Source organism: Mus pahari, chromosome 1 (assembly GCF_900095145.1).
Source record: "Mus pahari chromosome 1, PAHARI_EIJ_v1.1, whole genome shotgun sequence".
Taxonomy (NCBI): Eukaryota; Metazoa; Chordata; class Mammalia; order Rodentia; family Muridae; genus Mus; species Mus pahari.
In genome coordinates this window covers 35,618,498-35,632,217 of record NC_034590.1, presented here as the reverse complement: position 1 = coordinate 35,632,217, position 13,720 = coordinate 35,618,498, and the positions used below count along the sequence as shown (strand labels likewise).

The following is a 13,720-nucleotide window of genomic DNA, read 5'->3' as shown; positions in this document are numbered from 1 at the left end:
TGCCTCCCAAGTGCTGGGATTAAAGGTGTGCGCCACCATGCCCGGCAGTTCATCCTTTCATGTTAGCTCTAAATTTTGTCTCTGTACCAATATCCTTTCATGGGTATTTTGTTCCCTATTCTAAGGAGGAATGAAGTATCCACATGATGGTCTTCCTTCCCTGGTGATAATGGACTAAATCTCTAAAACTATAGGCCAGCCTTAATTAAACACTTTGTTTTTAAGTTTCCTTGGTCATGATGCCTCTTCCCAGCAATAAAACTGGAAGATACCATGCATGAGGATTCCCTTGGTACTCCAACAAGAACGTCCAACTTTCAGTGGCTACCTTTGTTCATGAAGACGCCTAGTCATTCAGTTTTCTCTAAGTGACCTTGGGAATCACTATGACTTATGATGCTTGACGGTTCCCAAGCCCACAAACTGCAAGGCATGCATCCAAGACAGATCAGTCTTGAAAACACAGTGCTCCTCTTCCCCATGCTCGAAGGTCCCGAGTGCCCATGACCAGCTTTCCATTTTCCTTGCTTCAACAGCATCATAACTCAGAAGGAAGAACCGAGGTTAACTCTGGTCTGATGGGCATGGCTGAATAGGGCTGCAGAAATATTCCATGTACACCAGACAGTTTTTCATGTCACAAAAGCTCAACTTCAAAAGCCTCAGGGTGCATTTTGATTTCCTGGCTACTAGATGGTTCTTTCACTGATAACTTTGACCTAAGATATTTGTGTCTCAGCTAAGACAAAGATATGAAGAGACAGTTTCCATGGGAACCATATTCTTGAATGTTCTAGAATTTCTACTTCATTGAGTATATTGTCCTTAAAAATGATTATTGTTAGTTAGAATCATTCTCTTGATGCATTTGCTGATACCATCTTCTCTGTATTCACAGTCACAGCTGGTAGTCCATGTCCTACCCCAAATAATGGCAAGCAAAGTAAAGAATTCCACCCCCAACATTAACACTTCATTTTACTGCAAATGTGGTCAAATGCTGCCCACATGATACCTTTGTCAGATAGTGAAGACCTTCTTATCTTCTGTGTCTATTGAAAGATGTCCAAGCCTGAATGGGTGGTTTGGGGGCAATGAGGTCTACATACCTTCCAGCAGGTCTCTGGCCAGACCAGGTTCTGCCCCCGTGGACCGAACAAAGTCTGACAGGACTGCGTCCATATCAAGCGTCATAGGATCATGTAGAAGTGCTGCCCAGCACTCAGCCGAGGGCGGGTTTGGAAGCAGACTAGAGACCATCCATCTGCAGGAAACAAAAGAAGGGTATCTCACCATGCAATGGACCAGAGGGATGCGCGCGCGCGCGCACACACACACACACACACACACACACACACACACCTCAGAGGCCTAGTAGGCAGAAGAAATTCCTACCATCTTTGTGGTTCAGTTGTAAATTGGATTTTGAATAATTCTCTTCTTTTACACGCAAGCTGTTATATCATTAAAGTCAAACTAAAGCATCGATCCTATACAGCACTGTGAGATGGGGCACCGGGTTCTGACTGTTCTGCAGCACTGTGGGATGGGGCACCGGGATCTGACCGTTTTGTCCTCCAGTATGTAGAAGGCTAATTTGTTAGCTATTATGAGACGCTCTCAGTTCGGTCCTGGCTGACTGGAATTCTACACTTATTCATGATGACTGCTAAAATGTCTGCTGCCTCTTTGAGTCTTCATATTCACAGGGACAACACCATTGCACTCACAGGATGTCGGATGTTCTGAGTAGAACAGCTGTAGGTGGGGGAGGGTTTGGGGGGGGGACATGGGTGTTTGAACCGGCTGGAGAAAGCAGTCCTTGGGTATGTGTCACCTGGAGAAAGCAGCTTTGGAGCTACTTGGGTTCCCAGTGAGAGCTGATAAAAGTACAGATGCCTCCAGCATCATGTTGAAGATGGGCCAGATGTAGCCCTCTGTTTTTATAGATAAAGTTTTATTGGAAGTCAGCCACAAGCACATGAATGAGTTGAGTAGCAGAGTCTGTGAATCCAGAGAATTACAGTTATCACTAGGTGGGGCTTATGGGAAGTTCACTGATGCCAGGACAGATGGTGCACAGTTTTATACCATCAAATACGTGGTTATTTTTACACACTACATAGTATTACTGATGAATACCTTTTGATCCTTCTCCTATAATAGAGTGGGAGTTTTCAGAGAGCAGGTTTTGCATCTTTGGAGCCAGGTCCACTGGCCTTATGTGGCTGGCTATGACAGGGTGTTCACTGCTGTGAGAAGGGAAGTTGCAAACTCCTTTGCCCGGGATGTGGGGACTAGGGTCTCAGGCAGGAGGTCATAAGCTCAGAGTTAACCATATGTTCTGTCTTATCTGCACGTGGCTGCTAGTTGGGAGTACATTTTAGATGGCGTGGCTAAACATGAAGAAATGGCTGGACCTGATGTATGTGGCACCAGTTAGGAGACTCCTTCCTTCGCCTCATGCAGCGCAGCTTCAGCCGCAATGGTCTCCTCTTCTGTCACTGCCACCTGGGGATAAACAAGAGTGTAAGAGCATGGCATCTCCTCTCCTGTGCTTTGCTCTTTGTCAAAGGAAGCTGCATTTAAGGTGAGGCCAGTTGCTACCACAGGCACTTCCTGGACAGCTGATCACCAGCTCCCACAAGTGGATGCTGGCAGGAAAGAATGGTCTTGATGTATTTTGGCAAGCACATAGTAAACCTTGCTAGTGATTACTGGATCAAAACACATGATCATGAGCTGCCATTGTAGCCACATAGTGCAGTGACACTGGCTACAGCAATCCACTTTCACCTGCAGAACATTTTACCTTCCTAAATGGGAACCGGCCCCACTAAACACCAGCTCGAAGTTACTACTTCCCTCAGAACATGGCGACTTTAACGTTACTGCCTACTTCTATGAATTTGACTGGTTACTCCTATAAGTAAACTCTCATAGTATTTGTTTTTTTTGTGATTAGCTTATTTCTCTTAGTAGAAGTTCATCAAAGGTCATGTACATGGTAGACAGTCAGAATTTGAAGGTAAGTCAACTATGAATTTCAGATGTAAGACTCAGAGGAACTAAGCTGTATATGACCTCAGAGTCTCCTTCTTAAGAACTATTTTTCATAATATGCTGAAAATACAAGGGTGAAGAATGCAAGCAATAGTCATTCCCAGTTATGATGCCTAGGGATCACAACTATTACCAGGATATTATGATATCCCTAACGTGCAATAGTGGGAATATATTTTGGCAGTAACCAACAGCTATGTAATAGGACTTAAGGCCATCTCAATAAGAGGGAATTGTTGCCTGATACCGTAAACCTAGATGACCAACCATGGCTGCGGAGGCTACAGAATATAGAGGGGACCTTACTACTGCCAGTTTCTACTTTCCCAAACAGGTATAGTCTCTAACTGCTGAATACTTTTACTGACCCACAGATAAACGTAGCTTTCATCTCTCATCAAAGAAGCTTCTCTTTGCAGCAGATGGAGACCATTATAGACACTAGCAACTGCCCAAAATGCAGAGTACAACTGACCACAGTGTGCCCAGTCCCAGTGGATGTATTTCCAACAGAACGATGAACCACTTGGCCTCCATTGTAGTCTTAAAAGCCATTTTATAGTTAAGACAAACTACATTCATTCCTGTCTATGATTAAATTTGTTTCTCCATGGTTGGCCTATGCTCTACCTGTAACCTTAACTACAAAGAGTTCTATAAGGTTCAGGTCCACTCCAGGAAACGGCAACCAGGCCTTTGTTTCAAAAGGCCATTGCGATCACATTGTTATAACTGCTTGTTCTGACTCCTTTGCAACTATGTCTGTTTCAGGAGGTTGTTATAACCACCGTACTATGCTTAGGCTCTGCTTCTCTAACATTACCTATGGCCTGCCAAACCTCCCCTTTTGAAGCCCCTTACTCCTGAACTACAAAACCATCTTACTCATGTCCAGTGCTGATCTCTTGGGCCCTGTCATTCAGAGAGACAATCCTTGTACACACATTAAAAAAACATGCTTTAATTAATTGCTTGCTTTAGTTAATTTGGCCATGATTTGGGTCAGTGGTCTTTCCTCTTGCATATTTGGGATTAACAAGAACCCCTAAAAGTACAACTCATGGATCCTGGTGAAAGAGGGGGCAGAAAGACTGTAGAGCCAGAAGAACAGGACATCTGTTGTGAGATAGTGCCTTCTAAACATGACAGGAAAGCTTCACCCATGAAATCTCAACAATATGGTTGCTCAAACCAGACCAGCCAACAACAATACCAGTTGACATGACAAAGCAGACTGAGGAAATCTCACAAAGGTCCTCCTCTAAATGAAGAAGTACAGGCATTTAATGCCTTCTGAGAGAGAAAGAATCAGTTGTTCCCCAGTAAGTGCCCAAAAACCAAGTGGCCAACCCTAAAAAGATATACATTTGAGCAACCTAAGTGGATGTAGTAGGTTGTATTTATATACTTATTTATTTATATATTAATTTGCATAATATATAGTATATTTTATATATGAAATAAAACAAAAGAGGGCATGAATTTGAGTGTGGCATGGGAGGGTTGAGTGTGGGGTGGGGCCATTATATGAATACAGTACACATACATGAAAATTTTATAAAAGAAATTTGAGTACATATATACCAATGAACAAAAGAGGAACATTTTCAGTGCAGGTATGAGCCTTTGACTCTGGAGGGTGGAGGTGTTGTACTTCATCTAGAGTTGCTGACCGAGGCTGGGAGGCATGCTAGGGACTCACACTCCTGCTACTGCAGAGATATGCTCAGAGACTGCTACCCTTCAGGTGGGGGTTGACCAAATTAGTGCAGAGTACAGGGAGGGAAGGACTAGGCAAGTCTGGAGTGGAGCTTAGTTTCAGGTTCAAGTAAAGGCCCCAGGGTGGAGCACAGGCCGGGGCCAATGGCTCACCAGTGGTGAACCTTCACTGTATCTAAACTGCCTGATTTGGGCAAGTGAGTGGCTCCCTAAAACCTTGCTCTCTTGATCTAAAAAATGAGGCTAAGAACAACCCTGCCTCTCAAAATTGTTGAAAAGACAACAGAAAATGATGCTTAATGAACACAGAATTGAAACAAATAGCTGTCTAATATTGGGGATCTGCTCTATAACCGATATATTCACACGTCCATTCTATGAAGAGTAACATCAACAAGGGTCACATTTGTTTCAGTCCATCCTACTCCACCATAGAGGAGCCTGTTCTAGTGAGAGACTCACAGGCACACAGACGACATTGGTAGCTATACTGGCTGGTTTTGTGTGTCAACTTGACACAGGCTGAAGTTATCACAGAGAGAAGCCTCCCTTGAGGAAATGCCTCCATGAGATCCAGCTGTAAGGCATTTTCTCAATTAGTGATCAAGGGTGGGAGGGCGCACTGTGGGTGGTGCAATCCCTGGGCTGGTAGTCTTGGGTTCTAGAAGAAAGCAAGCTGAGCAAGCCAGGGGAAGCAAGCCAGTAAGTTACATCTCTCCATGGCGGCTGCATCAGCTCCTACTTCCTGACCTGCTTGAGTTCCAGTCCTGACTTCCTTTGGTGATGAACAGCAATGTGGAAGTGTAAGTTCAATAAACCCTTTCATCTCCAGCTTCTTCTTGGTCATGATGTTTTGTGCAGGACTAGAAATCCTAACTAAGACAGTAGGATACATGGCACCTCAGCTCAGATGCCAACATTTCTCTTTAAGACATCTGCCTGTTCCATCCCTGTAACTTGGGTCAAGTTCAGTGACACAGATTTCTGTGCATGCAGCTAAAACTGACAACTTGAGTTTGATCCCTGGGAACTGACTTTCTCTATGTTGTCGTTTGACCTCCACACACATCTCATAGAATATCTATAAACATAGACAGACAGACAGACAGACAGACAGAAACACACATAATGTATAGCATTTTTCAATGAAAATATTTAAATACGCATAAAAACAGACAAAAGAATATATGATAAATACCAATGGACCACTGAGTTATGGAAGTAATCAATTTATAGCTAATCTTATTTCTTCCATACATTCAACCATATCACTTTTGAGATCATTTTGAAAAAAAAAAAAAAAACAAAAACACTTTTAGCATTATTTCATCCACAAGTAGATAAGTATTTTTCTAAAAGACTCAAAAGCATAACTACAGTACTATTATCCCACCTAGAAGTTAACAATACATTTTCAAGGCAACTGATATCTAGAAGGCAGAAAACTGTCAGTATCTAACCAGAACCTCTGGGACACAGCTTTAAGAGTTCTATGAGGGAGGTTCATAGACATAAAAGCTCATATTAAAAAATAAGAATTATCTCAAATAAATAATCTTGTCATGCAACTCAAGGTCCTAGAAAAATAAGAGAAGCCAAATGCAGAGTGGTAGATGGCAAAAAATAAAGATTAAAGCAGAAATTATGAAACATTAAAAGAACAATACAGAGAATCAAAGAGTTCTTTGAAAAAGTTATAAGTATGACTGACAAATCTTAGCTACACTAACCAAAAAGAAAGAGAAAGAAAACATAAAGTAATTAAATCATAGACAAAAATAGAGTTGTTCTGATGAAATCTAGAGGCTGTTAGAGAACACTTTGAAAACATATTCCCAAAAAATAGGAAATCTAGAAGAAATGGATAAATTCTTTAACACATATAATCTATTTAGATTGGATAAAAGAGAGAATCAACTTAAACCCATAACAAGCAATGACACTAAAGCATTAATTTAAAGCTTTTCCACAAAGCCCGGGACCTGACAGATTCACTCCTGAATCTTACTGAGCTTTAAAGGAAAACAGGACACAAGACAGAAAGGAACACTGACAAACTCAGTCAGAGCCTTACCAAACCCAGAGAAAAGCCATGAAGAAGTCAGGAAGAAAACAAAAAACCCAACAAAACCCCAAAAACTACAAACCAATTTAGCTGATTAATATAGAAACAAAGTTTTTCAATAGGTACTTGCAAAACTTAATAAACCAGTATGGAGATAACAGACAACTATTAAATAGGCTTCATTCAAGGAATGAGAAGTGGGTTCAACATACTCGAACCAACAAATGTTAATACACTACATAAACAGACCTAAGAAGAGAACTCACATGAAATCACACGCAGAAAAGACATTTCTCAAGGTTCACATGCTTTCATGATAAACATCCTTAATAAACAAGGTATAGAAAGAACATCTAGCAACACAATAAAGCGTACAGGTGACAGTCCTCTGGCCAACATTTACTAAATAAGGAAAAGCTGAGAGCACTTCTGAAGGCTGGGATGAGACCCGCAGGGTGCCACTCTCAGCGCTCAGTCTTAGCTTAGATCAATTAGAGAAAGAAACAACAGGGGTAAGGAATAAAAAGGAAGAAGTTCCAGGCTTCGCATTTACATATGAAGAGGCACTATGCTGAGAGGTCTAAGGAATCTAGAGGCCATCAAACTCAGATCAAATAAGCACGTTGTGTGAAGTAGCTAGATGTAAACCTTACATACAAACTTAAGTATTGTTTCTAACCAGCAGCAACAAAATGCCAACACAGAAATCAGGAAAAACATCTCCTTTATAGGAGCTTCAAAAATTCCAAGGAATAACTTTAACCAAGGAGGTGAAATAAAATCTCTACAATGACAACTTTAAGACTTTGAAAAATAAGAAACTGAATGACATACCAGACACTGGAAAAACCTGCCATGCTCATTGATTAGCAGGGCTGATATTCTAAAAATGGCAATATTGCTTCTCAAATCACCATCTTGCAGACAGTCATGGGACAGGTGATGCAGTGGTTGAGCAATGTCTACAGTGTGTACGGGACTCAGGGTGGCACTTAAAAGGTCTCCAAAACTGATGGGAAAGAATTCCAGGAAATTTCCATGGCCACAGCAATAGGATTTGCTATAATGGGATTCAATGGCTTTCATGAGAAACTGATATCATATCCCTATAAATAATATTATTGTGGGTGGCTTAATACTTTCTCATCCTGGGAACCAGTGAACAAGCAAGGCTGTGAGAAGCTCATGAAGTAGAGACTTGCCTATATAATTTGTAGTTCTCTTTCCTGTTACTCTTCTAACATGTTTTCTGTTTCTAAATTAAAATATTTAAAAAATAAACACACTTTTCTATAACAAAAGTGGCAATACTACCAAAAATGGTATAGAGATCAATGTAGTTCTATCAAAATTCTAATAATTGTTTGTTACCATATAACTATAAAATTAATAAAATTCATATGAAAATATAAAAGGTCCCATAAAACCAAAAGAAAAATGTACTGGTTACCATAATACCTGGCTTTAAATTATACTACAGGGCAACAGTGACAAAGATAGCCTCGGTTCTGGTATAAAAACAGGGAAATGGAAGAGAAGTCCCAGAAATATACTCAGGCAGTTATAGCGCCCTACTTTCTGACACAGGTGTAAAAAATATACACTAGCAAAAGAGAATCTTCAACAAGTAGGCTGGGAAAATTCTGTATTCATATACAAAAGAATAAAATCTGATCCCTATCTCTCAGTTGCACAGAAACACTTTCCAAACAGATCAGAAACCTGAACATGTTGTAGCTACTAGAGAAAAACACAAGGAAAATAATTCAAGATACAGACATGGCAAGGGCCTCCTGCAAAAGTCTCCATCAGTACTGGAAAGAACCTCATTATCATTCACAAATGGAATCACATGGTTTCAGATGGAATCCGCAGAGTGAGACAGCCACAGCCTGGGAAAAACTCTGTTATCTATATTGCACACATATGGTTAATATGAAGAAGATATTAAGAACTTCATATTCAAACATAAAAAAATCTTAAATTTTCCAATTGATAAATGGGCTAACAAATGGAGAAGACTGTTTTCAAAAGCAAAATGCACAAGTGGCCCAAATAAATATTTTTAAAAGTGTTCAACATCCTTAGCCACCAGGGAAATGCAAACTGAAAATACTTTTGGGATTCCATCTCACCCCAGTCACAGTGGCCATCGTCAAGAAAATAAGTCTTCCTTGCTCAGGCCTTCCTTGGTTAGCTTCTTTGGGTCTGTAGAGTATAACATGGTACCTGTATTTTATGGCTAATATCCACTTATAAGTGACTACATACCATACATACCCTTTTGGGACTGGGTTACCTCACTCAGGATGATATTCTCAAGTTCCATCCATTTGCCTACAAAATTCATGATGTCTTTATTTTTAATAGTATTCATTCCATTGTGTAGGTATACCACATTTTCTTTATCCATTCTTCAGTTGAGAGACATCTAGGTTGTTTCCAGTTTCTGACGATTACAAATGAAGCTGCTATAAACATAGTTGAGCAAATGTCTTTGTGGGATATTGGAGCAACTTTTGGGTATAAACCCAGGAGTCGTATAGTTGAGTCTTGATGTAAAACTATTTCCTCAGAAACCACCAAATTGATTTCCAAAGTGGTTGTACAAGTTTGCAGTCCCACGAACAATGAAGAAGTGTTTCCCTTGCTCCACATCCTCAGCAGCATGTGCTGTTGCTTGAGTTTTTTATTTTAGCCACTTTGGTGGGTATAAGATGGAACCTCACAGTTGTTTTGATTTGCTTTTCCCTGATGACTAAGGATGACTGACATGGGGGTGGAGAGGGTAAGGAGAGGGGGGAAATCTCTAAGACAAGACAGAGACTTGGGATAAAGGAGGGGCCCAAGAATCAATGGAGGTCACCTTAGCTGTGTCTTACTACATTGGGGACATTGTACCTGAAGTGGCAACCTCCTGGAGCCAGGCAGGAACCCAAAATATATCTTGTCTACAAGAAATTCAGGCATTGGGGATGGAGCAGAAACTGAGGCAATGGCCAACCAATAACTGGCCCAAATTGAGATCCATTCCATGGGCAAGCACCAATTCCCAACACAATTAGTGATATTCTGTTATGCTTAAGTTGTGCTTCCAGACCTGAGGATCCCTGCCCCCAGCTGGCTTCAACTGGTAATAAATAATTGCCATATAGACATTGACTGGGAAGGGAGATGGGTGGGACTTTTAGAATTTGAGGGCAAGGGACAGAGGGAGGGGAGGGAGAGGAGAATCACCGTGACTTGGAGGGAGAGGGATCAGATTCAAGAGCTGCAGAAGAAAAATCATCCAAAATGTAGGTGGAAAGGGAAGGTGGCCTTATGGGAGGTGGGGGGGCTGCCCAGAAGGTAAAAGGGCAGCAAAGATAAAACATAGATTTGGAAGATGTTAAGCCAGGAATACTTGAGGGAAATGTATGCTAGCCACGGGGAGGAACAGAAATGCACAGTCCTTGAGCTAGTCAAGGCATAACAAAATTAGCTGGCATGTGTCTTCCATTAGAGAATTCAGAGCACTCTTGGGTGGGTGCAGCAAGCACATGTCCCTCTGGGAGCCAAAGCGGTTTGACTAACAGATGGCACCAACGTGGTAGGCAAGAACTCACTTTTAAAAATTAATTGGAGATTCAAGAATGGAATACACACATACCATGATATAAGTGTAGGAGGAGGGAAGAAGACTTGGTTTCTCATCGAGCTGAGCCAAGTCGCATGGGGTTCCTGTGTAAACTGCAAAACTGGAACGCAGGAACTCAGCCTCTGGCATGGATTTACCCTGGGCTCTTCTAATAGGTTTCTAGCTGCCCCAGGGAGCTTGAGCTCATAAGACTCTGGGAGCCTCTGCTATGCAAAGAGAAAGGCTGGCTGCTTGGAGGAATTCATCCTTTAATGGAACTGTGTGCATCTTGCACAATCCATACGAATGTCTTCATAGTACTAAAATTTTGACTGTAAGATTCATATATTCCAGAATTTGCAGCTCTGACAAGATTCATCCACAAGGGCGCTGCAATGACTTGCTGTTCCAGCACTCTGCTTCCTGATGCTGTCCAGAGACTTGCTTCAGGAATTGCTACTGATTTCCAATGAACTTGGTTCATCCAGTCTTTCAGACAGATCCAGTCAGAACTTCAGGCAAGTCCTTCTAAAAATACAAAGACTGGATAACAGATGCTAAAGCTAGTGTTCTTAAGTCTAACCAAATTTTTAAGTTTCCTACCCCTCCCCACCCCTTTAAAGAGTTTTTTCATTATCCGTATTCAGCAGGAAGAAGTTGTGGAGAGCTGTCATCCTGATCCCTTGGGTTTGGGTGTCTGGTTATAGTTATTTTATAAATTATAGATAAGTTGTCATTTTAAGGCATAACTTAGAAATGATCATAATTTTGAACAGGAAGGAAATAGATGGGATAGGGACTAAATTTATTCTTGAACAAAGCATTATATAGACATAATCTTACATTGGTAGAAATTTTTATAATTGATACAAAATTGAAGTTATAATTTCTTATATTGGTACAAAATTTATATATTGATATAGAATTAAGGTTTTCATTGGTATACATTTCTTACATTGATACAAAATTTGAAATATTGTTACTCTTAGATAGGCATTGTGCCTATACAACTCATTTACACAAGGCTTAGACCCAGTCCTTCTAATAGCTGCTATTACAAACTGTTTAGGATGATTAAGCAACACAAATTAAGGGCCAGATAGTAAATTCATGGTTATATTAGATTCTGATTTAGTTATAATAAAGTGTTTTCAATATTTCTCAAATAGAAATTCCTAAGAGTAGTTAAAGTTTAACAGTTCAGATATACTTTACATAGTCTTAAGAAACATCAGAATCACAGAATATGACATTTAACACTGTTTCATTATTAAAGATCATTTGACAATGAGACATGTCTGCTCCTGACAGCTTCCCTATTGCCCTTCAGATAAGAACTGAGCATCAAAACCTCCACATGGAGTTGTTCCAGTTATAGCAAGATAACCAACCACTGGACAAAAATTACCCTATTCTTCTACAGCAAAAAATACTGTCCAACAAAGGACACATAATGCAGGATAGTTGAAAGCTTAGCTCTGCCAATATGAAGCAAAGAAGTCCTTCATAGTTCCTGCTTCACTTCAAGTTCTGTCAGATGGTTCTGGGTCAGAAGGCTGAAGACAGATGCTCTTACATTTTGAGGAATAGGGGACTGTCCAAGTAGTCGGCGGTCTCTACAAATAGGTTAAGTTTGGGAAGATATGTTTTGTGCTTCCTATACATGAAGATAATAATTTATTCTCGGATTTCTGATAGGGTTGCAGACTAGTTACAGCCTCATAATCAAACTCAAGTTGTTTAACATTGAGGAAGATGATATAGAAAGGATAATTTTCAGATGGTAATACATGTTAAAGTCAGAACATAATTCAAATATAGAATTGTAAACATTTTAAGACAGGATAAATTTATCTAATTGGCAAATATGATGGACTGAATGTTAATTATATATCATACTTTGTAATTTACATAATTGTTATGGTTATGCTCAATTTGTTTAATTTAATTTAATTAAATTAATTTATATTTCAAATGTTATCCCCTTCCCCGTTTCCCCTCTGCAAACCCTCTATCCCATCCCTGCTTACCCTGCTTCTATGAGGGGGCTCCCCCACCCACCTACCCACTCCTGCCTCACCACCCTAGCATTCCTGTACAGTGGGGCATCAAGCCTTCACAGGACCAAGGGCCTCCCCTCCCATTGATGCCTGATAAGGCCCCTTCATCTCCTTCAGTTCTTCCCCTAACTCCTCCATTGGGATCTCTGTGCTCAGTCTGGTGGTTGGCTGTGAGTCTCCCCATCTGTATTGGTCAGGATCTCACAGAGCCTCTCAGGAGACAGCTGTATCAGGCTCCTATCAGCAAGCACTTCTTGGTTTATGCTCAATTTGTATTTGAGAGAAGAGCCTTTCTTTTATTTGGACAGAAATGGTGATTGGGAATTGGTTCTAATGCTTTGTCTTATTTTGGCTCCCAAAAGTCACACTTCCAGTTCTGAGGGCACCTGCCCCCAGCTGGCTTAATTGATAATAAAGAATTACCATATAGTCATTGGCTGGGCAGGGAGAGGGGGCAGGACTTTTAGATTGCATGGGCAAGGGGACAAAGGGCAGGAGGGAGAATTACCATGACTTAGAGGGTGAGGGATCAGATTTAAGAGCTGCAGAAGAAAAAATCATCCAAAATGTAAGTGGAAAGGTAAAGCAGCCCTATGGGGGGTAGGGGATTCCCAGAAAGTAACAGGGCAGCAAAGATAAAACATAGACTTAGAAGATGTTAAAAAAGGAATACTGGAGGGAAATGTATGCTAGCTGTGGGGAAGATTAGAAATCTCCAACCACTGAGCTAGTCAAGGCATATAAAAATTAGCTGGTGTGTTTGTGTCTTTCATTTGCAAATCCAGAGAGCTCTTGGGTGGGTGCAGCAATCATTTTCCTGAGTTGAATGTATATCTTGAGGGTCTGGAGAGATGGCTTTGTGGTTAAAAATATTGGCTATTCTTCTAGAGGTCTCAGGTTCAATTTACATGGCAGCTCACAATCTTCTGTAACTCCAGTTCCCGGGGGGTCTGATGCCCTCTTCTGACCTCCCCTGGCATCAGGTATGCATGTGATATATATATATATATATATATATATATATATATATACACACACACATATATATATATACACATATATATATATTTATATATAATTAGAATATATAATAGAATATTACACACTGTCTTAGTCAGGGTTTCTATTCCTGCACAAACATCATGACCAAGAAGCAAGTTGGGGAGGAAAGGGTTTATTTGGCTTACATTTCCATAC

General features: G+C 40.6%; 1 protein-coding gene across 3 annotated transcripts in view; it reads right to left on the bottom strand.

Moving 5' to 3' along the window:
- Otud7a (OTU deubiquitinase 7A) overlaps positions 1-13,720 on the bottom strand; it is a 291,717-nt gene that overhangs the window by 101,010 nt on the left and 176,987 nt on the right. For all 3 annotated transcript variants that reach the window (XM_029543856.1, XM_029543858.1, XM_029543857.1), the window contains exons 3-4: positions 2,421-2,511; positions 1,110-1,264 (exon numbers count right to left, since the gene is read on the bottom strand). In XM_029543856.1, coding sequence (XP_029399716.1) covers positions 1,110-1,260 — 151 coding nt within the window. In that variant the 5' untranslated portion in view covers positions 1,261-1,264; positions 2,421-2,511. The remainder of the gene's footprint in view (positions 1-1,109; positions 1,265-2,420; positions 2,512-13,720) is intronic.